General features: G+C 42.6%; 1 protein-coding gene across 3 annotated transcripts in view; it reads right to left on the bottom strand.

Annotated features, from left to right (window-relative positions):
- The window catches only part of RNF10 (ring finger protein 10), a 41,162-nt gene that overhangs the window by 5,184 nt on the left and 8,484 nt on the right, over positions 1–27,494 (bottom strand). For 2 of the 3 annotated variants that reach the window (XR_006604798.1, XM_004753371.2), the window contains exons 2-13: positions 22,657–22,853; positions 14,662–14,861; positions 13,405–13,495; positions 10,729–10,913; positions 10,512–10,648; positions 7,079–7,239; positions 5,317–5,442; positions 4,823–5,099; positions 4,480–4,613; positions 2,935–3,052; positions 2,597–2,698; positions 996–1,151 (exon numbers count right to left, since the gene is read on the bottom strand). Coding sequence is in view for 2 of the 3 variants with exons in the window: in XM_004753371.2 (XP_004753428.1) it covers positions 996–1,151; positions 2,597–2,698; positions 2,935–3,052; positions 4,480–4,613; positions 4,823–5,099; positions 5,317–5,442; positions 7,079–7,239; positions 10,512–10,648; positions 10,729–10,913; positions 13,405–13,495; positions 14,662–14,861; positions 22,657–22,853 (1,884 nt within the window). In the remaining variant the exon portion in view is untranslated. The remainder of the gene's footprint in view (positions 1–995; positions 1,152–2,596; positions 2,699–2,934; positions 3,053–4,479; positions 4,614–4,822; positions 5,100–5,316; positions 5,443–7,078; positions 7,240–10,511; positions 10,649–10,728; positions 10,914–13,404; positions 13,496–14,661; positions 14,862–22,656; positions 22,854–27,494) is intronic. The other variant, XM_004753372.2, reaches the window with a different exon arrangement.

Genomic DNA, 27,494 nt, shown 5'->3' with positions numbered 1-27,494 from the left:
TATTTTAATTATCAAAAACTACCATCCAGGAGGACGATCAGAAAAGATAGCTCTTTGAAACAAAATTATGATTAACTCTTAAATGTTTAGCTTGATAATACATTAATACATTCTCTCTTTAAAAAAGTATTTTTAAAAGGCAAAAGCCTCTGAACAACCTCTAAATACTGACCTCACTCCCTAGAGTAAAACACCATTACCTGTTTGATTAGGTAATCATCTGAGTATTTTTCTACACATTCAGATATATGAACCCATAACGAAATGCTGTTTTTATGTTCTTTTTTTTAAAATCCACAAATGTGGGGTGCCTGGCTAGCTCAGTTGGAAGAGTATACAACTATATCTCAGGGTCATGAGTTCAAACCCCACATCAGGCATGGAGGCTACTTAAAAAAAATAAGGAAAAAAAAAGTAAAACCCACAAGTGGTATCATATTTCGTCTTATTTGACGATGTCCTTTCATCTTAAAGGTCCACGCATTAGTTCATGAAGACGGCTACTCCCCTCTTCAATAGGTATAAAGTATTTCACAGTAGAGTATAAATGCTCTACAATTCAGCCATTACCTTAACAGCAGATTTCATAGGCTTCCCCCCCTGCCCCGTTATAAGCAATGCTACAACAGAGACATGTACAAAGATGCTTAAGCATACAAGGTATGCTTGTACATACAGGTACAAACTAGAAATAAAACAAATGGGTCACAGGGAAGAATCTAAGTTTAACTGTCCCGCCCTATGAACTACCTTGAGGTTTTGACATTTTCAGAAGACAGCAGGGTAAAAAGCAGTCAGTACAGCAAACACAAAACGTGGATCAAATAGTAAAATCTGACATATCTCAGAAATATATTAACTACCTAAAGTAATGTTAGTCACCTAAAGATCCCACCATGCTGAGTAGGTCAGAGTTGTACATTCAGATACCAGGACTTTGCTTTAAGGTCTGTGGCTGATGGCCAACTTTATTCTTTAAACCCCAACTCATTTACCTGCTTGGGAACCTGGACTTCTGCTAAGAGGAGAAAGGGAGAGGGCACCATGGCCCTCGGTGCTGGTGGGACCCAAAGCAGAATCAGAGGTGCAGGTATAGGAATTGAAGGCAGGAAACTGCTGTAGATTCTCTAGGGGAATGTGGACTTCTGGGTCTGCAAAGAAAAGAGGAGAATGGTAGACCCATTTAGAATATTCCTCAAATCTTTTCCAACAGTTGAGGACAGTCAGAATGAATCCCCCAAGAGTCTTTTAAAAAAAAGGGATGTAAACAGCTTTAAAACCAAAATTTTGGGACACCTAGGTGGTTCAGAGGCTTAACCATCTGACTCTTGATTTTAGCTCAGGTCTTAATCATGTGGGTCCTGAGATCAAGACCCCCTGTGGGCTCTCCCCTCATAGGGGAGAGTCTGCTTGGGGATTCTCTCCCTCTGCCCCACCCCCTCTATCTCCCCCTTCCTCTCCCCTGCCCCACTTTCCTGTGCATGTACTCCTCTCTCACTGAAATACGTAAATCTTTTTTAAAAATTTGTAAATAAAAATAAATAAAATCTTTGTTCTAACTATTCCTATCTGAAGCCAGGTGATAGACATACAGCTTAACCACATTACTCTATATACTTGTCTCTGAATATTTCCATAATTTAAAAAAAAGCAAACCAAAAAAAGCTCATTCCTGAAACACCAGTTTTTCAAACATTTGGGAAATGTGCCAAACAGCTATATAACACTGGAACCCCAGTGTTATCCTAGTTATCCAAGTTTAAGAAGTAAAAAAAGTGAAAGTAAAAAAATTTTAAAGATTTTTCTTAATTTATTCATTTGAGACAGAGAGAACATGAGCAGGGGAGAGAGGGAGAGGGAGAAGCGGACTCCCCACCAAGCAGGGAGCCCGAAGTGAGACTCAATCCCAGGACCCCAAGATCATGAACTAAGCTGAAGGCAGACACTTAACCGAGCCACCCAGGTGCCTCAAAGAAGTAAAATGTGTGTTTACCATACTGAATGTAGTCAAAAACAGTGAAGTCCTTTCCTGAGCTGAGGACTCAGTTCTTTGCTTCCTGGAGGATAAGCAGGCCCTCATGTCACACTACTCTCCTGGGTCCAATGAAGCTTACGTTGGAGTGGCAGATCAAAAGGCTCTGCACTTACTAGTGTGAAAATCTAACTTCCTGCATGTATTTCCTAGTTTGTCAAGGTTTCTACTCTGTCAGACCCCTTGGGAGACATGCTAAACTAGGTATAGATGTCCCTTTAATACAAAGGTGGGATTAATGTTCCATCTAGAGTGCACAGGAGATGATTATCCACCAAATGCAGATTCCAATTCTCTTCCCAGAACATATTTTTTCACCCACTATGCCAAGGATGAATTTAATCTCATCCCTTATTAAGAGCTATGAGCTTTGACTAGAATTAACCCACTTAATTCTCAAATAAGCCTATGAAGGGGGTACCCTCATGATTCAGATTTAAGAGCTGAAAACATGTGGCAGGACTAAGATGTGAACCAAGCAGTCTGGGTCCTGGGCCCAAGCACTGAGTCTCTCTCCGATGATGCACAGCTGTACTAGTCAACCATGGGCGCTCCTGAACTTACACTTGCCCTGTTTCTTGTTCTCCTCCATCTCAATCCTGCGCTCCCGGCGGCGTTCCTCCCGAGCCTTCTTCTGGCGCTGACGCTTCCTCTTCTCAATGTCATCTGTGGGTTGGTCAGATGGTGAGGAGGTAGAACGAAGAAAACCTGGCCATTAACTCCTCCCAGGTGACTAGTAGATAAGGCCACATAAAGAGACAGCCAACTGGATGAATGGATGGAGTGTTTCTGGAGGTACAGAGGCTCATGATGGAGCTCCTTAATTCCTCCCACCCCGGGTTTCCAGTCAGAAGAACCCCTGAACTCCACTCTGAAAAGAAGCAGAGTGGGTGCATTCTTACCTGAAAATATCTCTAGGGTTTCCTTGGAGACCACAGGAGGCTGCAGAGCCAATTCACAGATACTGAACTCACAGGTGAGCGGCAGGTGAGAAAGGTATCTATGGCGCTGTCGAACATCCTACCATGCAAAAGGGACCAAAACTCAACTGACAGCGAGCCAGACTCAGAGCAGAGGTTCCCACCCCAGACAGCCAACAGTACGCACACTCACACACAGCACTGGGGTTCAAAGAGCAGTACTCAAGTTATCACCATTTGACAAAGCCAAACAGAAACTGTCAGTCAACATTCAAGTGAGGTAGAATGAGCAACCAAAAGCAGTGTTTAGGTTTGTGCTGCAAATGAATAAACTGAGCCTGGTAATAAATAATCTAAAGCTGATCAGCTATTTCTGATTTTCTGGGGCCTACAATTAAGCAGGGGGGGTGGGGAGAACAAGGGGAGTTAAAGAGTATTGGATGGCAAAAAACCTAGAATCCATGGACAGAATTAATGGTAACTGGGAAGGCAAATAAAGCAGATTTCCCTACTAATAAAGGTTGGCCTGAAATAGTAAAAAATTGAAGGCCATTAATTTTTCTTTTCATTTTCTGCATGTTTATTTTTATTTTAAGATTTTTATTTACTTATTTGACAGAGATCACAAGTAGGCAGAGAGGCAGGCAGAGAGAGAGAGGAGGAAGCAGGCTTCCTGCTGAGCAGAGAGCCCAATGCGGGGCTCAATCCCAGGACCCTGGGATCATGACCTAAGCCGAAGGCAGAGGCTTAACCCACTGAGCCACCCAGGCACCCCCATTTTCTGCATGTTTGATGTAAAGTTTATGGTACTCAATGAATCTCTTATTTTGAGGCTTGTAACAAATTTTGTGATCAACACAGGGGTAACTCTCAAAGGGTAAAAACATGTATGTAAATTATCAGACAATAATTAACAGCTGTCTGCCAAGCCAAAAATGTGTTTCAAGGGGCGCCTAGGTGGCTCAGTGGGTTAAAGCCTCTGCCTTCAGCTCAGGTCATGATCCCAGGGTCCTGGGATCGAGCCCCGCATCGAGCTCTCTGCTCAGCAGGGGAGCCTGCTTCCTCCTCTCTCTTTCTCTCTCTGCCTGCCTCTCTGCCTACTTATGATCTCTGTCAAATAAATAAAAATTTTTTAAATATCTTAAAAAAGAAATGTGTTTCAAGCTTGTATAACCTAGTGTAGAGCTTCCAAGAACTTTTCGATTCCTTGGACATTTTTCCCAAGCCATAAGGAAAAAGATAAAAACACTCATTTTGAATGAAAGTGAGAGACATCTGTACTCCCAAACCACAATAAATGAACCTGTTGAGCAGAGAGCAGTAGTGATTACCAGAAACCCAACATGGTAAGGGAGCACTGTTTAATCTCTTAGAACTTTGCGGAGACAATTATCAGTGACAAAAATAGACAAATACAAAAGCTACGATCCTTGAAGGATTGGGTGCATGGGCTGGCTAGGCCCATGTCAAAGAGATCATTCTGATGGCACCCCAGAACCGTAACCCTCGGGGCAGGTAGGACCTTACCTCGGACATGGAGTAGCCGGCAATCTCCACCACTACCGCCGAGATCTTCTCCGGGCTCTGCTCCAGGCTGCCGTACTCCCTCACAAGGCAGCGCACATTCACAGGATGCAGGAACATGTGCTGCCCGTCCTCCGCTGAAGACAAGCGACTCTCTCACACAGCAATCTTGGCGGGTCCTCAAGCGAGGGCCCCACACACAGCTAGGCCTGCCTCTCCCTCCCTAAAGCCAAAGGCACAACAGACCCAACCCCATCTAGCAGCAATACCTCCTTCTGCTAAGAGGACAGGTCACCTCGCTGAAACCTCTCCATGGCAACCCAGCCCTCCTCTCAGGGACACTCACCTTGATAAAAGTAGTAACAAGGAGAGCTGCTCAGATGTGTAAAGCCTGGCTTGGTGATGGGTTCCTGCTGGCTGGACTCAGTACAAATGGTCCCCTCTCCCAGACTGTCATCTACTAACTCTGAGTCATCACAGGCCTCGGGCTCTGGTTCAGACACTGCTTCCTCTTCCTCCACCAGAGGGAGAGCAAGAGGATGAGGAGAGCCCAGAGAACAAACTTCGGTGGTCTCTTCATCAAAAGCAGACAGATACTCTAGCACACCCTGTTGGGACAAATTCTATATCAAAAGAAAGTTTATGTGGCAAGGTAGGCATGGGAACCAAGTTCTCCGGATGTCTTCCTTAGCTGTCACTGACTGAACATCCCTGGGTAAAGAACTAATAAGCACACAGAAAATACTCACAGCCCGCCCCCCCACAAAGTCCAGCACCTGCCACCTAAACAGCAACATTGAAGAACAGCAGCCATTTAGCCTCTAAGAAGGACACACTAACCTTCCTGGGTTGAAAAACGGACTCCTTCACCAAGGGAGCCATCAGCACCAGTTGTTCCAGAGCAGGCACAACACCAGGGACCTCCCTTCCGCTTTCGGTCAATCCTGACAGAGCTTCTTCCCGAGTCTTAGACCACCAGAGAGAAGACCAGAGAAAGCAAAGTTTCCAGAAACACTGAGTTTAGCAAGGGCTTACAACGGACTCTCCCAACAGGAGCGTAAGTTAAAAGGCAACAAGACCCAATGGGAATTGTGCTCCCATTGCTCCCATCCCCGCTGTGGCTTTTTCTCCACACCATTCCTTTCATCTAGTCCTATATATTTTGATTATTTTGACTATTTTCAATCTTGGTCGTAAAACATAATTGCCAGGGTGTCTGGTTTTCTAGTACTTAAAATCCTCATTCTTCAAAGGAAACAGTTAGCAAAAAGCACTTGGTACCCAAATGGGATGGTATTCTGCTTAGAATCTGTGGCAGTCACACTGACAACACAACACAAAAGCTTCCAGAACAAAAATCCAAGAACAGAGAACTAGTCTTCTTGTGTTTACAAGATACGCTTCAAAAGCCCCAGTGCTAAAGGCAGGGGTATGGCCAACTCCCACCTAAACCTGGACTGCTCTACTTCTATATAGCTTTTCTTCTCTGAAATGCATTGGAACAAATACTCTGCATTATAGGGGGAAAAAACCCAAATGAAATACAGAGTACCCTGCTAAAGGAGGACTCAGGAAAGACAGGAATTCCAGCTTCACCTCTTTTTAGTTATATGTCCTCAAGTAAATTACCTTGCTTAACCCATGACTCCATTTCCTCATATATGAAAGGGGACAGCCATATCTATCACACCAGGAAATGACACTTAAGTGAGATAAATGTAAATACAGTACCACTGCATAGGGCCTGTCACATGCCAATCACTCAGTAAACAAGGGCTTTCACTGGTCTAATTAAGATCTGTAATTCTCAAAATATGGTCTGAGGATGAATAAAATCAAAAACACCCTGGAACTCATGATAATGCAAATTATTAAGCCTACTTAGCCCAGACTTGACAGACTCCACCTCTCAGGGTGGAGCCCAACAACCAGGGATTCTGATGCCGATTAAAGGGTACAGAGCTTAGGAAATTCTGTTTCTGGGGAATTCCTGTTGCTCCAAATCCTCAGCAGGCACTCCTAAGCCCTGCTACATAGGCCATCCTACTTTCTGCAAAATGTCCCTCAAATAAAACATCTCTAAAAATAAATCCAAGTGTTTTTTTAGGGGAAAAAAAAAGCCTACCTTGCTTAACTCAGAAGGTAGTTAATCAAAGAGACTTCAGTGGCTCAATTAACTCCAAGATCATTTTAACTTCTTTCTTTCAGCTCCAGAAAGCATTTTACAAACCACTAGGTACCGGGTACCTGGGCGGCTCAGTTGGTTAAGCAACTGCTTTCAGTTCAGGTCATGACCCTGGAATCCCAGGATAAGTCCCACAATGGTCTCCCTGCTCAGTGGGGAATCTGCTTCTTCCTCTAACCCTCTCGCCTCTCATACTCTCTCTCCCCCTAATAAATAAAATCTTTAAAAAAAAAAAAAATACTAGGTACCACCCCAAAAAAACACACAAAAAAATACCCACTACGTCAGCCCTTCCCTCCCATTACCAAATCCCAGAGCAAACTGTCTTTTTTAGCCTTTCCCTGTTCATTATCATAAATGTGGGGCTGAAGTAACCTATCCCCACCACCCTACCTTGTTTCCAGGGCATTGGCTTACCTTGAGCTCCTGGATAGCTGCCTCAATAAAGCAGGACTCGGGAGTGTGCTTCTCCTCTGCCAGCTGCTGCTCTAGAGCTACCTTCTCTTCCTGAACCACCCGGTGCAGCACCTGCTCCTTAGAGGCCAGCAGTAACTTGGAGTACTGGCTGTGCTGTTCATCTACAGGAAAACCAGCGAGATCACAAAAATGCAACATTCAAAGCTTTGCAACCACCTGGCTACACAGCAACTTTTACACATACCTTTGTTGTAAAGATGGAAGTAATTTAGCATAATTTTCTAAAAACAATTTAATAATGACCTTAATACAAGGTTTCTAACTCTGACCCCATTTTATAAGTAATCTAAGAAAACAAAATATGCAGTTAAAAAAAAATCTAGCCAAACAATATTCAATAATTACATCATCTATAATACCAAAAATACAACCAACCAGTATGTCCAATAATACAGAAATAGTTAATGACATGATGGCATATTCACTAAAGGGAATTTTGCAGACATTAAAAATGGTTTTCTGGGAGCATCTGGCTGGCTCAATTGGGAGAGCACACGACTCAATCTCCCGGTCGTGCTTTCGAGCCCCATGTTGGATACAGAGATTACTTAAAAATAAGCTTTAAAAAAATTTTTTTAAATAAAAATGGTTTTCTGAGGACATTTATTAACATGCAGAAATACTCACATTACATGAATAAAATGCAGACACCAAACTAGAAAATTTAATCCTAATCTTGCAGAAGTATACATGCACAGAAAAAAAAATCTAGAATTTTGGGGTACCTCTGCATAAAAGGATCATGGAGGATTTACTTCCTTAACTTCCCTCTCCCATATTTTCTGTACTTTTTCAAAAGTTTAAGATATTATCTTTTGAGAAACCCTTGAAATACCATTTCCCCACCCTCCCATCCTAGTACCCACCCAGAGATAACCATTTGCAAATTTCAATATGTAGTCATCAAATCTTTTTCTATACATTTGTACCCATGTTCATTTATTTTTTTTTAAGATTTTATTTATTTATTTGACAGAGATCACACGTAGGCAGAGAGGCAGACGTTGGGGGGGGGGAGCAGGCTCCCTGCTGAGCAGAGAGCCCGATGGGAGACTCGATCCCAGGACCCTGGGATCATGACCTGAGCCGAAGGCAGAGGCTTTAACCCACTGAGCCACCCAGGTGCCCCACAGAGACCTAATTTTTGCCTTCTGTATTGTGTTCCACAGAATAATACACTCTACTTTGAGTAAATTCCTCATGGAATATTTAGCTTATTATCAACTTATATTACATTGGAACAAAAAAATCCTTATACATGCTCCTTGGTGCGAATAATTTCCTTATGATATTTAAGTATAAATGCTGGATCAAAGGTTGTGGGTTTTCTGTTTGTTTTTGTTTTTGTTTTTTTTTAATATTTTATTTATTTATTTGACAGAGAGAAATCACAAGTAGATGGAGAGGCAGGCAGAGAGAGAGGGAAGCAGGCTCTCCGCTGAGCAGAGAGCCCGATGCGGGACTCGATCCCAGGACTCTGAGATCATGACCTGAGCCGAAGGCAGCGGCTTAACCCACTGAACCACCAGGCGCCCCTGTTTTTGTTTGTTTTTTTTTAATTTAAGTAATCTCTACACCCCCAAATTCACAATTGTAGCCACGTTCCTCCAGCTGAGTCAGCCAAGTGCCCCTGTGCACTTTAAATACTTTAAATACTATCAAACTTTAAATACTATCACTTTAAATACTTTAAATACTATCAAATTTTAAATACTATCAAACTTCTCCCATCAAAAGACCACCAAGAACTCATTTGCCTTCCCCACCCAACCCACCCCGCGAAACCTGGTGTTCCCAATGTTTTTTTCTCTTTTTCATGTGTGTCAATCTGATAGCCATTTTGATTTGCATAACTCTTAGCAAAATTAAATCTCTTGTAATTCTTGGGAAGGATTCCAATATCCCTTTCTGGAAAATGCTTTGTACATGCTTAGCCTAGCTTGTTAATAGAATTCATAGAATACTTGCTCTCCCTCACTGACAAGTAAAATCTTTAAACTAATTAGTTAATTTAAAAATGTGTAAATCTTCCCTTAGTTTTTCATCAGTTGACTTTAAGGAATATTGTCAGATTTCATTCTTATAAAATCACATTTATTTAGCTTTTCTTTTATAACATCTATACAGTTTTATCCTGGTTCAAAATTCATCCATACCTGAGGATTTATAAAGATACTGTCCTATATTTTTTCTTAAAAATTTTAAATTTTTGGGATGCCTGGGTGGCTAAGTTGGTTAAGCAGCTGCCTTCAGCTCAGGTCATGATCCCAGCGTCCTGGGATCGAGTCCCACATCGGGCTCCTTGCTCAGTGGGAAGCCTGCTTCTCCCTCTGCCTCTGCCTACCATTCTGTCTGCCTGTGCTCACTCACTCTCCCTCTCTCTCTCTGACAAATAAATAAATAAAATCTTTAAAAAAAATTTTTTTTAATTTTTAAAAATTCGATTACTTAATCCATGAGAAGTTGATTTTTATGAATGGTATAAGACAGGGATCTATTTTTTTTTTTACTGTTTGAATACTATTTATTGAGAAGTATCTTTAGCCCAGATACTGAAATGCCACTTTAATCAATACTCATTTCTAGGGGCACCTGGGTGGCTCAGTGGGTTAAGCCTCTGCCTTCGGCTCAGGTCATGGTCCTGGGATCGAGTCTCCGATCTGGCTCTCTGCTCGGCAGGGAGCCTGCTTCCCCCTCTCTCTCTGCCTGCCTCTCTGCCTACTGTGATCTCTCTCTCTGTCAAATAAATAAATAAAATCTTAAAAAAAAAAAACTAATTTCTGCATGGAATGCAGGACATAAAACCCTGTGCACATTCCCCACTGTGAGTACTTCTCACATTCTATTCTAATTGCTTGGCCACCATATGTCTCTTCTACTAGACTACTGAGTTCCTGGACAACAGGTGCGCAGACTGCTGACTGTGGAATCCTCAGGACCAGCCACTATTTCAACAAAATGAAAAACTGAGGGCCTTTGGTTGGCTCAGTCAGTTAAGCAGCTGCCTTCAGGTCAGGTCATGATCCTGGAGTCTCAGGACTGAGCCCTGCACTGGGCTCTCTGCTCAGTGGACAGCCTGCTTCTCCTCATGCTCTCTCCTGCTCTCTCAAATAAATGAATAAATCTTTAAAAAAATTAAAATATATAACTGAGCCATACTTGAAACTTGCAGAGAGTTAAGCCACTCTGTTGAAACTTGCAGAGAGTTAAGCCACTCTGCAAACTCCCCTCTAACCTACCAGAATCCTAAAACTGATGTGGAAATGCTAGAAATGGCCTGCTCAAAGGCTCAATTTCTAATGGAAAGATATACTCACAATAGCCTTGAAGGATGTACCCAAAATTATTTGCCCCCTAAATTAACAGAACTCACCTCCTAGATGAATAGGATGGTCTACATTCATCCATTTGGATTTGGGCAAAGCCAACAACACCCCTTTCTCCCTCTTCATCAGCTGCATTGTAATGGTATCACCAACAACATACTGCCGTGACTCTGTGGCAACAACACTGTAACATGGACATTTAGATGGAAAAGAGCAAGGAGTCAGCAGAAGGGGGATCTAATCTATTAAATGTCTCCATCTCACCTCTTGAGATCCTTCTTATGCACAGAACTGTAACAGATGGGACATTTACTCCAGGTCTTCTCACTCAGGGAAAGGTAGTGCAGAATGCATGCCCAGCAGAAGATGTGTCCACAACGGGTTATCTTGGCTGCAGTAGGTGGATATAGGCATATTGGGCAAGATGGCACTTCATGGCTACAAATACGCTGAAACAAAATAACGCCACAAGTTACACTGCTTTCAAACTGACATGGGGCTGTCAAAGTTAAAATCTTTCTCTCCAGGGCTCAGTGGCTGGAGCCTGGGTGGCTCAGTGGTTTAAGCCACTGCCTTCGGCTCAGGTCATGATCTCAGGGTCCTGGGATCGAGCCCCGCATCAGGCTCTCTGCTCAGTGGGGAGCCTGCTTCCCCCCCCTCCCGCTCTCTGCCTGCCTCTCTGCCTACTTGTGATCTCTCTCTCTGTCAAATAAGTAAATAAAATCTTTTTCTAAAAATGCACATACATGTATATGAATATAAATATAAATATAAACATAAATATAAAAAAGTAGATATATAATAACTTTATATCATTAAGGAACCCACAATAATGGTTTAATATAATAACAAGGGGCACCTGGGTGGTTCAGTCAGTTACGCATCCTTTTTTTTTTTTTTTTTTTTAAAGACTATATTTATTTATTTGAAAGAGAGAATGAGAAAGAGAAAGCACATAGCAGGGGAGGGGTCAGAAGCAAGAGCAGACTCCCCACTGAGCAGGCAGCCTGATGCAGAACTCGATCCCAGGACTCCAGGATCACGACCCAATCCAAAGCAGTCACTTAACCAACTGAGCCACCCCATAAGCACCCCACTCTTGATTTCAACTCAGGTTATGATTTCAGTATTCTGGGATCAAGTCCTATTTAATCAAGCTCCCCACTCAGCATTGAGTCTGCTTGTCTCCTTCTCCCTAACCGCTCCATGCCATGTGCACACATGTGTGCATGCTTTCTCTCAGTAAGTAAATCTTATTTTTTTAAGATTTATTTATTTGACAAAGATCTCAAGTAGGTGGAGGGGCAGGAAGAGAGAAAGAGAGAGGAGGAAGCAGGCTCCCCAATGAGCAGAGAACCTGATGCGGGACTTGATCCCAGAATCCTGGGACTATGATCTGAGCCGATTGCAGAGTCTTTAACCCACTGAGCCACCCAGGCGCCCCAGTAAGTAAATCTTAAAAAATATATGTATGTAGACACACACACACACACACACACACACACACAAACATATATAATAAGTACACAAGTATTTTAAGGGTTCCACAAAGGGAAAAAGTGACAGAAATCAATATAAGATCCCACTTTCTTTAAAAGATTTTATTTACTTATTTATTAGAGAGAGAGAGAACACAAGCAGGGGGAAGAGGAAGAGGCAGGCTCCCCACTGAGCAGGGAGCCCGATGTCAGACTCAGTCCCAGGATCCTGGGATCGTGACCTGAGCTGAAGGCAAACCCTTAACTGAGGCACCCAGGCACCCCTATGATCCCATTTATAAAAAAAGATATACACACATACACAAAGGCATACAGAAGATCAAGAAGTAAGGTACCAGTAATTTTCCAACAGAGAAGTCAATGAGATTTTCACTTTCTATGCCTCTCTCTTTTTTTTTTTTAACCAATGTATATAAAACTTAGGCTTCACAGGACTCGTCGTTTTCTTTTCTTTTCTTTTCTTTTTTTTTTTAACATTTTTATTTATTTATTTGACAAAGATATAGGGAGAGAGGGAACACAAGCAGGAGGAGCTGGAGAGGGAGAAGCAGGCTCCCCGCCAAGCAGGGAGCCCAACATGGGGCTCGATCCCAGAACGCCAGGATCATGACCCCAGCCGAAAGCAGATGCCCAACGACTGAGCCACCCAGGTGCCCCTGGACTCATCATTTTCTGATGATTTTATGAATTTTCATACTTAATGGGAAGCCAGGCTTTGAGGCCTTTAGATTTTTTTGTTTTTTGTTTTTTTAAAAATTTTATTTATTTGACAGACAGAGATCACAAGTACGCAGAGAAGCAGGCAGAGAGAGAGGAAGGGAAGCAGGCTCCCAGCTGAGCAGAGAGCCCCATGCGGGGCTCGATCCCAGAACCCTGGGATCATGACCTAAGCCAAAGGCAGAGGCTTTAACCCACTGCGCCACACAGGCGCCCCAAGGCCTTTAGTTTTGAAAAGTATTCTACATCTCTATAAGCTAAGAGCAGCAAGAGAATACCTAAAGCTCCCAATTTCAACAGAAAACAAAATGCAGCAGTGGCTTAGACAGCAGCGCAGCTAGTGGCTCATTCACCTGTCACAAGACTGAGGCCTAACAGATTACTACAAATGGCTACCAATGAAGCCATATCCATGAGCCCATTCTAGGTCAGGAGGGTAACCAGAGTTCTTCATCTATTTCCCTAGTTACTTCTTCCCAGGAGAGGTTGTAGATAGCACTGCTTTTATATACCTTTTAGATGAGAGTCCTCTAATTTCCCAATCCTGCAGGCCAGCCAATAGGAGTGCACAAAACGAACTCCAGGAGAAACCAGCACTGATCTCTGGGGAATGTCTACAGTGCGGCCATGCAGAAAAACGTATCAACAGTGAAACCAGCCAACAGCTGCTGTGTCACATGGTCCATTTCTTTAGTTCTCTCCCCCACATAGCTGAACTACTCACCACTTGTTCCACAAAGTCCCAGTTGACTAAGGTATCAGGATCAGCAAAATGAACTGTGTAGTCTTGGTCTTCAGACACTACAAATTGGCAGCTGGAAACAGGGAAAAAGACAAGGAAAAGGCAGACTGTCAGAATCCACCGACCTGCCATCACCAAAAAGTCATTTACTTCCTTCACTTAGTAATCAAATACAGGCCATTAGCAGCCATGGTTTGTGAAGCACAGAACTAGGAGTTCAGCCTCAGTTTTTAGCCCTGGCTCTGGAGGGAATCCAGAGCTTGGCAAAAAGAAAGGAGTCTAAATCCATGAACTCTGTTTCTTCTGCTCCCAAGCCCGGCCAAGCTGCTCTAGGCCTCCCTTGGGCTAAAATTAACCCAGACTATGGCTCCATCAATCAGGAGGAAGCCAGATTTCCTTTGGCCCTGTGAGAAACCCCGGCGAACAGCTAATCTTCAATGCAGTAGAAAGCCTATTCGCACTCAATCATTTGATTACCAATTTACATAAAGTACTAACCAGTTACTTGAGTCTAGATCCAAGGTCAAATCTTACATTATAACTAATGACACACAAAAGAAACAAAAGGCAATCAGTATTTGAGCAAATATATGCCAAACACTCCAACCTGTCATTCATTTTCCTCCTTTATAGAAGGAAGCGGAGTCTCAAAAGTGGCTAAACAAATTACCTAATTACCAAAATAAAATTTTGTACAAATTACCAAAATAAAATTTAAATCTGGGTCCAATTCAAAAGAAAACTTTTACTACATCATGACACGAAAGCATTATTTAATTTTAGCATTTATTAATATATTTAAGTAATATATTCTTCTAAGCACCAATAACATCCGCTTGAAAAGTTGTTTTTCAACACTTGCCACCCCCCTCACAAAGAGAGAGAGAGGAGAAAAAGAACCAAATCAAATCCTTTTCTACCACTCTCCCACAGCAATTTAAAAGAAGCTTCTGCTGGGGCACCTGGGCAGCTCAATCAGCTGAGCGTCCGCCTTTGGCTCACTCAGGTCATGATCCCAGGGTTCTGGGATGGAGCCCTGTGTCAGACTCCCTGCTCAGAGGGGAGGTCTGCTTCTCCTTCTGTCCCTCACCCTGCTCTCTCAATCTCAAATAAATAAATAAATTTTTACATGAAATAATATAAAAGAAGCTGCTTCTAAAGAAATAAAAGCTGCTTCTCAGCTCCAGCAATTGCCCAGAGGCTCAACTGCACTTTCCTCCTAAGAGCTGACATACTTACTTGGCCTGTAAAAAGAGTTCCTTGTTAAAAGGCTTATGCCCCCACTTGTTCCTTTTTCCCCAGCTGCCATGTCCACCGCCTTCAAAGTGACCCGCCTGGCCACGGGGTTCAAAAGTGAAATTCAACAAGTGGTTCAAATTGATCTTCTTCGGACCAGAGAACTGGGCAGGGCTAAACTCTGCCCTTTGAGCCTCTGCTACCTAGAACAAAAAAGAATCAAGCATTTCAGATTATTACTGACTTATAGCAGAAACTAGTACAATCCCTCCTTCTACATAGCTTAAAATGCTAACTAAATGAAACACAGGCTTAAAGTAAACAATCTTCCTAGGAGAGGGTAATACAGAAAGTCCACCAAAATGTGGGTGGGAGTGAAGAGGGGGAACAGAGCCTTTAACATACAATGACTTAAACTGCTCAGCCTGCCCTGTGAAAAGGCAATTAACCATTAAGTGACAAAACCCAACGGAACTCCTCTAGCTCTCTTGAAGCACAAAGATTTATTTACTGGATTAGTTTTTTGACAGTCCCATAGGACTCCAACACCTTCACTCTTATTAGCTACCTGTTCTTTGGTTTGTTTCTGGCAAAAGCGAGTCTGTGGAACTATACTCTGGAGGCGGCTCGCAGGCAGCTGCTAACTGCCATGGGCTTCAGGATCCTGCCAGAGCCCTCCTGTCTAAGACACACCCTGCTATTCGTTGTTAATTAAAACTGACAGAATTAGAACATGTAGGCAGACTACCTCTGTGTCCAGAAATAAACCCAATCGGCAGATTCAGAAGAAGTTTAGAAAGTGGCAAGAAACCACATGGGAGAAATACCACTGCACACAAAGATGGAAGAAATCATGTTGGGCTTTTTCAGTTTGTTTTTGTTTTCGTTTTTTTTGTTTTTAAAGATTTTATTTATTTATTTGACAGACAGAGATCACAAGTAGGCAGAGAGGCAGGCAGAGAGGAGGAAGCAGCCTCCCCGCTGAGCAGAGAGCCTGATGCGGGGCTCGATCCCAGGACCCTGGGATCATGACCTGAGCCGAAGGCAGAGGCTTTAACCCACTGAGCCACCCAGGTGCCCAATAAAGAAAATCTTAAAAAACAAAAACAGGGTCACCTGGGTGGCTCAGTGGGTTAAAGCCTCTGCCTTCGGCTCAGGTCATGATCCCAGGGTTCTGGGATCGAGTCCCCTATCAGGCTCCCTGCTCAGCAGAGCCTGCTTCTCCCTCTCCCTCTGCCTGCTGCTCTATCTACTTGTGCTCTCTCTCTCTCAAATAAATAAATAAAATCTTTTCTTTTTTTAAAGAAGATAAATTTAAAAAACAAGATAAATAAATTTTTTAAAAAGGTTTATTTTTTTAACCGAGAGCAAGCAAGAACAGCAGGGGAAGCAGTAGGCAAAGGGAGAGGGAAACATAAGGTCCCCACCGAGCAAGGAGCCTGATGTGGGGCTCAATCCCAGGACCCTGGGATCATGACCTGAGCTGCAGAAAGACGCTTAGCCAACTGAGCCATCCAAGTGCCCCCCTTTTTTGGTTCTCTTAACATTACCAAACTGAAATGGAAAGATACCTGTTTATATAAGTCAGCTAGTGCATTCCTTTTTTTTTTTTTTTTTAAAGATTTTACTTATTTATCTGACAGAGACACAGCAAGAGATGGAACACAAGCAAGGGGAGTGGGAGAGGGAGAAGCAGGCTTCCCACAGAGCAGGGAGCCCGATGTGGGGCTCGATCCCAGGACCCTTGGGATCATGACCTGAGCCAAAGGCAGACAGACACTTAACAACAGAGCCACCCTGATGCCCCAGCTAGTCCATTTCCTAATCCAGTATCTTATTTGATGTTAAAAACACTTTGCCACGTCAGTCATATTAGCATATAGTCACTTTAAATGACTATATAGCACTACATCATAGAAGTATACTATAATGCCCCATGAAGGACACACTGTTCATAGTTTCTCCTCTGTAACAAAATAATGTTATGATAAACCTGTTTTTGGATAGATCTTTGTGCACAAATATTTGTCCACATACAATTATTTCTTCTGAATGTATAGTAGGAATTACTAGGTCAAAGGAAAAGCAAATTTAAGGCGTTTGTTACTTAATCTAATTTAGAGATTAGTAAACAGCACCTACACTTCATGAAAAATACAGGCGTGCCCAGGTGGCTCAGTCAGTTAAGCATCCAATTCCTGATTTTGGCTCAGGTTATTATCTCAGGGTTGTGAGATAGAGCCCCACTCAGGCTCCACATTCGGCACACAGTCTGCTTGAAAGTCTCTCTCCCTCTCCCTCTTCTCCTCCCCCTGGCTCATGCTCGCTCTCTAAATAAATAAAATCATTAAAAAAGAAAATCTTAAGAGTACAGAAAGGGATATGGTGAAAAATACCTTACACCGCAGAGGCAACCAATATGGCCTGACATATCCAATGCGTATAAACCATAGTACAGGACCCTTGTAATTAAGTGGCAAACCATAAACAATTTCCTTTCATCTCAACAAAAGATCCCAGGAGACCACACCTCCCACTGTTTATGTAACTCACCACAGGAAGCTCAGGACTTCCAGTCATCTGTTGTCTCTCATCCCCTGGATGCTCATTTCCATGTGGCTCTTCTATCCCCATCATCAGTCTTCTACCCTCAATGCCCCAACCCTACATAAGAGTTTGTGCTCATTCAGCAAAATCCTCTGCACCTTCAACCTTCAATCATCACCTTGTTATCCTAGTTGGCCCACTGCCACGCTCTCCAATATTGCCCATCAAAATGCCTGATAAATTATCCTTACAGGGGCACCTGGGTGGCTCAGTGGTTTAATGCCTCTGCCTTCGGCTCAGGTCATGATCCTGGGATCGAGCCCCACATCGGGCTCTCTGCTCAGCGGTCCTCTCTCTCTGCCTGCCTCTCTGCCTACTTGTGATCTCTGTCAAATAAATCAATAAAATCTTTAAAAAAAAAAAAAAATTTATCCTTCCAAAACACTGACTGCTCAGTTCTTTGGTCCTCAACTCCTCCAATTAGCTTGCCCTCCACTCCACCTCAGGCACTCAGTTCCCAAGACACACCATCTAGATCTGTGCCATCCTATACAGCAACCACTACTTGCCAGTGCCACACATGAAATACCATTTTAGCTATACTGGGTAAAAACATAAAAATTAATTTTACCATTTCTTTACTTTTTTAATGTGGCAACTAGAAAAGTTTCAATTATTTATGTGGCCTGCATTTCTACTGGACAGCACTGCTCTACATCTAGACCATTAAGGATAACAATCACATCTCTACCAACATCCAAGCAGCAACTCCCTCCTTTCCTAGCTTGTTCCCTTCAGGCCTGAATCCACAACTCTTCAGCCCCACTAGGATCTCCAAAACAGTGATCCAACCCACCCCTACAATTTTGTTTCCTTACTTGGAGTAGATCCTATGGTCCATTTACCCCCTTCTCTTTGTCATCTGTACTTACCTGGCAAAACCTTCCCGATTAATCCAACTCTGCTTATGTATTTCCATACAAGCACCAGAGAGTTATACACAAGAACACAACCACACCACACCAACCAGTCTCACTGAAGTAGGCTCTTAGGCTGCCTGGCAATATTACCACAACCAAATGACAATTCCGTACCCACTTAATTCCCTAGTCACCCAGACAATCCATTCCTCAAGGCTTCCAAGGCTCCTCTCTCAGCTCACCAAGGCTTCCATATTTCACCAAGACAGTAAGAACAATCAAAAAAGAATTCCTAAATCCTCCTACCAGGTACTCTGTCCTCCTCCTGTGTACTGAGGATGAACAGGCAAAGCTCCTATCTAAGCCACTTGTACACAAGATCCCAACTCCTCAAGGACTCAAGGACACTGTTAAAGCAATTCTCCCCCTGTTCTCTGCATCATGTTCCCCCCTCACAGAACAATCCCATTACCAGAGATATGATGTAATTTCTCTAACTTTAAAACCTCTGGACTTCACACTCCCTCAAGCTACTGCCTCACCTCTGCTCCCCTTTAGAGCAAAGCCACCAGAAAGTACTGTCTAAACTTGCTATTCCTTCCTCCCTGTCTTTCATTTTCTCTAAATCTATGCCAATCAGGTTTTTATCCTTACCACTCCACCAAAGCAGCTCAAGGCCAACAACCTACCTTCCTATTATCAAATCTACTAGTCAACCAACTTACCTTCCTATTTATGAAATCTACTGGTCCACTTTCAGTCCTCATTTTCTGCCTATCCGCACAGGGCAAAACTAACTACTTTCTCCAAATGGCTTTCAGTTCTCTTCCTCCTCCCTTTTTGCTGATCCCTCATGATCCTGACTCAAGCCTCAGTCCTTAAATCTCTTCCCTTTCTGCAGCACTCACTCCTTAATGACCCCACTTAGTTCCACAGATGCAAACACCAAATGCACACAGACACCTAGCTCTAGCCTGGGTCTCTTCCTTCAAGTCCAAATCCCATTAACTGCCTATCTCTACTTAGAAATCCAGTAAACTGGGGCGCCTGGGTGGCTCAATGGGTTAAGCCTCTGCCTTCAGTCAGGCCATGATCTCTGGGTCCTGGGGTCGAGCCCTGCATCTGGCTTTCTGCTCAGCAGGGAGCCTGCTTCCCCCCACCCCTGCCTACCTCTGCCTACTTGTGATCACTGTCAAATAAATAAATAAAATCTTAAAAAAAAAAAAAAAAGGAAAAAAGAAATCCAGTAAACCTCTTCACATAAATGTATTTCCAAAACAAAGTTCTTTATCTCAACTCCCCTTCCCACCCCACAACCCCCAAACCCTGTACTTCTCTGGAAATCTTCCACACTTCAGCATATGGTATCTGAATTGAACTCCTGCCAAAAACTTTCATTTTTTTACTCTGCTCAGACCCCATATCTAACATAATAAAAAAGTCATGTTGGCTCTACCTTCAAACATTAGCCCAAAGGGCACACCTCTCACCAACTACCGCTGTTTCAAAGTTTCCATCACTCTCACCAGAAACATCTTAACAGCCTCCTAACTAACCTCCTTGGTTCCACACTCCCCTTTAAAATTCCAAGTCAGATTACAGCACTTCTCTTCCTAAACCCCTGATGGCTTCCCATCTCTCTGAACAAAAGGCAAAGTCCTGCAAGGCCCCACATGATCCGACCCCTCCTTCCCATTCTTTAGCTTCATTCCCTACTCCTCCTCCTCCCAGGGAAGCCTACTTGTTTTACCTCAAACAAGCCAAAAACATTACCACCTCTAATCCCTTACTGCTTGTGCACTTGTTATTCCTTCTGGCTAAGACACTCTTCATCAAAACTGTATGATGTGCTCCCATGCTCTTTCAGGACTCTACTCAAACTTCACCTCCTCAAGAGCAGCTTTCCTTAAGCACCTTCTAAAACCGTACCCTTGGGGAGCCTGGATGTCTCAGTTAGTTAACCGTGTGCCTTCAGCTCAGGTCATGATCCCAGGGTCCTGAGATAGAGCCCCACATCATGCTCCCCGCTCAGTGGGCGGAGTCTGCCTCTCCCTCTCCCAAACCCACACACACTCATGCATGCTCTCTCAAGTAAGTAAAATCTTTTTTTTTTTTTTTCCAAGATTCTATTTATTTGACAGAGAGAGACACAACGAGAAAGGGAACACAAGCAGGGGGAGAAGGAGAGAGAGAAGCAGGCTCCCTGCTGAGCAGGGAGCCCAATGTGGGGCTTAATCCCAACACCCCGGGATCTTGACTTGAACCAAAGACAGAGGCCCAACAACTGAGCCACCGAGGCGCCCTCAAATAAGTAAACTCTTTAAAAAAATAAAAAATAAAACTGTATTCTTTGTTATTCTCTATCCTAACTCTCTCAGTCTACTTTTCGTCAATTCAATAAGCACATACCTTCAGATTTACTATACAGAGGACCCCTCAACAATGCAGGCATTAGGAGCACCGACTGCCTGCACAATCAAAAACCCATGTATGACTGTTGACTCCCCCAAAACCTTAACTGCTAATAACATACTGTTGACTGGAAGCCTTACCAATAACAAACACTCAACGCATGTTTTATATATCATAGGCATTATATGTTGTATTTTTAAAATAAAGCAGAGAAAAGGAAATGTCATTAAGAAAATCAAAACAAGGGGAGCCTGGGTGGCTCAATGAGTTAAACCCTCTGCCTTCAGCTCAGGTCATGATCCTTGTTTCCTGGGATCGAGCCCCGCATCACACGCTCTGCTTGGCAGGAAGCCTGCTTCCCCCCACCCCGCCAACCTCTCTGCCTACTTGTGATCTCTGTTTGTCAAATAAATAAAATCTTTAAAAAAAAAGGGGGGGGCGCCTGGGTGGAACAGTGGGTTAAAGCCTCTGCCTTCGGCTCAGGTCATGATCTCAGGGTCCTGGGATCGAGCCCCACATCGGGCTCTCTGCTCGGCAGGGAGCCTGCTTTCTCCTCTCTCTCTCTGGCTGCCTCTCTGCCTACTTGTGATTTCTGTCAAATAAATAAATAAAATCTTAAAAAAAAAAAAAAAAAGAAGGACACCTGGGTGACTCAGTGGGTTAAGCCACTGCCCTCGGCTCAGGTCATGATCCCAGGGTCCTGGGATAGAGTCCCACATCGGGCTCCTTGCTCAGCGGGGAACCTGCTTCTCTCTCTGCCTCTGCCTCCTTGTGCTCTCTCTCTCTCTCTCTGACAAATAAATAAATAAAATCTTTTTTTAAAAATTTAAAATAAATAAATAAAATGTACTTAAAAAAAGAAAGAAAGAAAGAAAGAAAATCAAAAAGACACCTGGGTGGCTCAGTCGGTTAAGCGTCCAACTCTTGATTTGGATCATCAGCTCATGATCTCAGGGTTATAGGATCAAGCCCCACGTCATGCTCCATGCTCAGCATGGAGTCTGCATGAGATTCTCCCTCTGCCCCTCTCCCTAATCACACATTCTCTCAGTAAACAAAATCTTAAAAAGGTAGAGAAAATCAAATCACATTTACAGTACTGTATTATATTAAAAAAAAAAAAAAATCCACATAAGTGGACCCATGCAGTCCAAACCTGTGTTTTTCAAGGTTCAAGTGTATAATCATTTATTATCTCCCTGAACTAGAATATAAGCTCCTGAGGGACAATATTCCACTCAGTATTGTATTCCAAACTGAACAGTATCTGATACACAGCAGAGGAGAACTAAATTCTTGGTGAATGAATGAATTCTTCTATAAATACATTAAATGTGTCTTATTCTATAATGGTTACATAATATGGAACATTCAAACAGGAAGACAATTTAACCAGTCCCTTGCTAATTAAAGTTGTTTCCTAGATCTTCTAACTACCAACAATGCTACAATTAACTTCCTTGTAAGGAAGTCTTTATGGACTTACAAAAGGATACCTAAGAAACTCCTAAAATCAGAGTACCTGGGACTAAGGATATAGCATTGTGCATTCTGCTAGAAACAGGGCAAATGTCATTAATTAACTGAAGTCACAGGCGCCTGGGTGGCTCAGTCGGTTAAACTGCTGCCTTCGGCTCAGGTCATGATCTCAGGGTCATAGGATTGAGTCCTGCATCGGGCTCTCTGCTTAGCAGGGAGCCTGCTTCCCCCTCTCTCTCTGCCTGCCTGTCTGCCTACTTGTGATCTCTATCAGATAAATAAAATCTTTAAAAAAAAAAAAAATTAACTGAAGTCACTTTATTACTTAAATATTTAAGAGGTACCTCTAATTCAGGAGTGATGACAGAAGGATTATACAATGTAAGGTACCCCAAATTTGCTGTAATTTCTCACAATCCAGGATAATGATGTCTTCTTCCACCAAGGAAATCTCCGTAACTTTCAAGGGAAAAAAAGAGGCAAAGTTCCAAACCTAGTTAATCCTCAACTATTCAAGACTGCTTTGGTTATTTACTTTGTCATGTTTCTCTCCTCACCAACTGCTGAAAGACCTGGAGGAGGGGGGTGGAATCAGAACTCGTGCATCTTATTTTAGAAAGACCATTCTTAAATTCCATACCTCATCTCGTCTTCCACCATTAAAAGAAGAGCTAAAGACTTTGCTGCTGCCGCCGCCCCTCTGTGGAGGCATCTTGTTAAAAGTTTTGCTTTTCTGTGAATTGGAGCGACGGGACTGGTTGCTAAAATTTTCATTTTTGGGATAGGAAGGTTCACGTTTGCGATTAAAACGCTTGGATCCACTTGAGTTCTTTCCATCTGAAAGCAAGAAATGCAAAGAATTAGTTAAGAAATGATACACAGGGCTCCTGGAGGATCAGTTGGAAGAGCATGTGATGCTTTATCTTGGGGTTGTAGGTTCAAGCATCCCCATCAGGTAGACACTACCTAAAAAAAAAATCTTTTAAAATAAACTAACAGGGATACCCGGCTGGCTCAGTCAGAAGAGCCTGGAACTCTTGATCTTAGGGTTTTAGGAAAATAAAATCTTTAAAAATAAAAATAAAAATAAAGGTAAGTAGACCCTTCCACAATCTCTAATAAGAAACCTCGGTTTGGACCAGAGCTTTGGGCAAGACAACTCACAGTAAGGTGGTTTTTACTTTGGCTCTTTATTTTTGTTACAGATTGTATTTACTTATTTATTTGAGAGAGTGATCAAGTGAGAGAGAGAGAGAAAAGGCATGAGGAAGCATGAGCGGGGAATAGGGAGAAGCAGAGGCGGACTGCCCACTGAGCAAGAAGCCCAATGCGGGGGGCTCCATCCCAGAACCCCAGGATCACAACCCCAGCAGAAGGCAGATGCTCAACCCACTGAGCCACCCAGGTGTCCCAACTTTTTTTTTTAATTTATTTATTACAGAGATCACATGTAGTCAGAGAGGCAGGCAGAGAGCCCGATGTGGGACCCAATCCCAGGACCCTGGGATCATGACCAGAGCTGAAGGTAGAGGCTTTAACCCACTGAGCCACCCAGGTGCCCCCCAACTTTTTTTTTTTAAATGCCAAAGCCTGAAGGGTCCCTCCTTCAAGAGGGATACAAATGCAAATGAAACCACAAAGATTTTTAGTTCACAATATCTCTCTTTTTAGTTCACAATATCTCTCTTCACTACATTATTGACAAGGGTTTAACAACTGCCCTTACAAAAGTCCACTTAGATGAAGTGATTAAAAAGTGCCTGGGGCACTCAGGCTGGCTCAGTCCACAGGGCATGCAACTCTTGATCTCAGGGTCCTAAGTTTGGGAGCACCACATTGGCCATACACCCTACTTTTAGAAAAATTTTTTTAATTAAAAAAGAAAAAGAAAAAGGAGTCATCCTATATCTGTTAGGGAAAAGTATTTTACCTGGAAGCAGGATAGAAGACATTATTCTCCTTAAATTACTACAACTTAGTGAGATTCTATAGTGCAAAGGCTTGGGCTAGGCTCTAGCAGGTACATTCGAAAGGCATAAAAACAAAATAATATTTACATATACACTAGATATCAAACTGAGAAGCCATTAAATTGACAAAACAAAATAAGTTGAGTTCTAAAAACATATTAGATCAGCATGAGTCATATTCTTTTAAAAAACATTTCTAGGAGCGCCTGGGTGGTTCAGTCAAGCATCCGACTCTCGGTTTCCACTCAGGTCATAATCTCAGGGTTGTCAGACTGATCCCTGCAGCTCAGTATGGAGTGTGCTTAAGATTCTCTCTCCTTCTCTCTTTGCCCTCCCCCGGCTCACTCTCTCTTCCCCCTCTCAAGTAAAATCTGAGAAAAAAAATTTTTAAATATATTTCTTGCTTTTTTCCTCCAGTCATAAGAACACATGTTCAATTTTGAAATCTGGAAGAATAATTTAAATTTGCCCCTATCCACAGAATACCAACTTAGACACAGTGCATAATTTCCTTTCACTCTCCATTTCATCCACTTGCCACATCTCTCACAAAATGACAGACTTACAAAATATACTGTCTTCTATTACTCCATGAGCATTTTCATGCATCTCTAGTCTTCAAAGAATAATTAACGGCTGCACAGTCTACATATACTTACAATAGAATATAACCAATCTCCTACTGCTATATATTTAGGTGGTTTCTAGTTAACTAGTTAGCATTGGGAGCGTCTTTATATAGAGGACTGTGCGTACGATCACGTCAAATTCTCAAAATGAAATCAGCAGATTAAGTATGATCACTAAAGTCTTTTATGCATTCTCAAGTTTCTTTCTAAAACCATTGTACCAGGCGCCTGGGTGGCTCAGTGGGTCAAGCCTCTGCCTTCGGCTCAGGTCATGATCTCAGGGTCCTGGGATGAAGTTCCCACATCGGGCTCTCTGCTCAGCAGGGAGCCTGCTTCCTCCTCTCTCTCTGCCTGCCTCTCTGGCTACTTGTGATCTCTATCAAATAAATAAATAAAATCTTTAAAAAAAAAAAAAGTAAAACCATTGTACCTATTTATTTACATTTTAACAACATTGTAACAGAGAAAAGTCTAGGTCACTACATTATTGACAATGCCAAGTCGAATAAACTTTGCCAAACTGAAGGGTCTAAATTCTTGTTTTAAATTTTATTTTCTCTGACGAGTAGCAACAAATACTTTTTCAATCTGTTGACCATTTGTATTTTGTATAAAGAACACTTGTTTTGGGGGCACCTGGGTGGCTCAGTGGGTTAAGCCCCTGACTTCAGCTCAGGTCATGATCTCAGGGTCCTGGGTTCAAGCCCCACATCACATCCCATTGGGCTTTCTGCTCAGCAGGGAGCCTGCTTCCCCCTCTCTGTCTGCTGCTCTGCCTCTGCCTACTTGTGATCTCTCTCTCTCTCTCTGTGTCAAATAAATAAAATCTTTTTTTTTAATTTTTTTTTTAAGATTTTATTTATTTATTTGACAGAGAGAGATTACAAGTAGGCAGAGAGGCAGGCAGAGAGAGAGAGGAGGAGGAAGCAGGTTCCCTGCTGAGCAGAGAGCCCGATGCGGGACTCGATCCCAGGACCCTGAGATCATGACCTGAGCCGAAGGCAGTGGCTTAACCCACTGAGCCACCCAGGCGCCCTCAAATAAATAAAATCTTAACCAAAAAGGAAAGAATACTTGTTTTTATTCTTTGCCCGATATTTTCTACTTGGGAGTCGAACTGCATAGATTGTTTGGTCCGCAATTGAAAGAATCCTGACAAGACACATTTAACATGTGCCAAAGTTTATCAGCAAAAAAAAAGGGAAAATGAAACCTATCTGAAGACAATATAAACCTAAATAACTAAATGTAGAAAAGGTCCCCAAATTAGTCTTTGGGCAAAAAAAGACTACTTTATCTTTCTTCTCCCTCTGCCCATTCCATGTTGTCTTTTTTTTAAATCTCGGAATAAAATGTATTTGTTAAAGGTTTTATTTATTTGAGAGACAACAAATGAGGGGGCGCGCAGAGGGAGAGGGAGAAGCAGACTCCCCACTGAGTAGGGAGCCCGATGTGGGGATGTGGCACTCGATCCCAGGACCCTGGGATCATGACCTGCGCTGAAGGGAGACGCTTGGCTGACTAAGCCATCCAGGCGCCTTCAGAATAAAATTTCTTTTATTTTAAAAAGATTTCTGTCGGGCGCCTGGGTGGCTCAGTGGGTTAAGCCGCTGCCTTCGGCTCAGGTCATGATCTCAGGGTCCTGGGATCGAGTCCCACATCAGGCTCTCTGCTCAGCAGGGAGCCTGCTTCCCTCTCTCTTTCTCTGCCTGCCTCTCCATCTACTTGTGATTTCTCTGTCAAATAAATAAATAAAATCTTTAAAAAAAAAAAAAAAATTTCTGTCCTGTGACGTGGATGGAACTAGAGGGTATCATGCTTAGTGAAATAAGTCAATCGGAGAAAGACAACTATCATATGATCTCCCTGATATGAGAAAGTGGAGATGCAACATGGGGGGTTTAGGGGGTAGGAAAAGAATAAATGAAACAAGATGGGATTGGGAGGGAGACAAACCATAAGTGACTCTTAATATCACAAAACAAACTGAGGATTGCTAGGGGGAAGGGGGTTGGGAGAAGGGGGTGGGGTTATGGACATTGGGGAGGGTATGTGCTATGGTGAGTGCTGTGAAGTGTGTAAACCTGGCGATTCACAGATCTGGGGATAAAAATACATTATATGTTTACAAAAAAATTTTTTTTAATTAAATTTAAAAAAAAGATTTCCATCCTATCTTAGATTTGTCTATATTCACTACATATCTTATTTCAACATGGAAATCTGACCAAATCAAGGCTGCATACTAATTTAATGGCTTTCATTTCAGCAGAAACTTAGAATGGAAGTTGGGGGACTCTTAATGAAGAAATCATTAGGCTTACGCTCAAACTTTAAGGAGGTGGTGCTTTAAAAATCAAGAGGATTCCACCATGAGCCTCAGAAACTACAAAGTTTCTCCCCCCAAATATAGCTTAATCCTGTTATATTAAAAATATGTAATTCAAGGGCACTTCTCCCTCTCTCTTTGCTGCTCCCCTGCTTGTGTTCTCTCTCTGTGTCAAATAAAAAAATCTTTAAAAAAAGAAAAGAATATATTGGGGTGCCTGGGTGGCTCAGTGGGTTAAAGCCTCTGCCTTAGGCTCAGGTCATGATCCCAGGGTCCTGGGATCAAGCCCCAAATTGGGCTCTCTGTTCAGCAGAGAGCCTGCTTCCCCCTCTCTCTGCCTGCCTCTCTTCCTACTTATGACCTCTGTCTGTCAAATAAATAAACAAAATCTTAAAAAAAAAAAGAAGTGTGTATGTGTGTCTGTATATATATATACGTGTGTGTATATACAGATATATACACACACACGTAGAAAAATAGAGGGAGACATACACACCAAGAAATAGACTCTTAACTAAGGTGAACAAACTGATGGTTACCAGAGGGGAAG

Source organism: Mustela putorius, unplaced genomic scaffold (assembly GCF_011764305.1).
Source record: "Mustela putorius furo isolate JIRA1106 unplaced genomic scaffold, ASM1176430v1.1 tig00537248_pilon_pilon_pilon, whole genome shotgun sequence".
Lineage (NCBI taxonomy): Eukaryota > Metazoa > Chordata > Mammalia > Carnivora > Mustelidae > Mustela > Mustela putorius.
The sequence above is the reverse complement of the archived record's forward strand: the minus strand, read 5'-3'. Positions and strand labels throughout refer to the sequence as shown.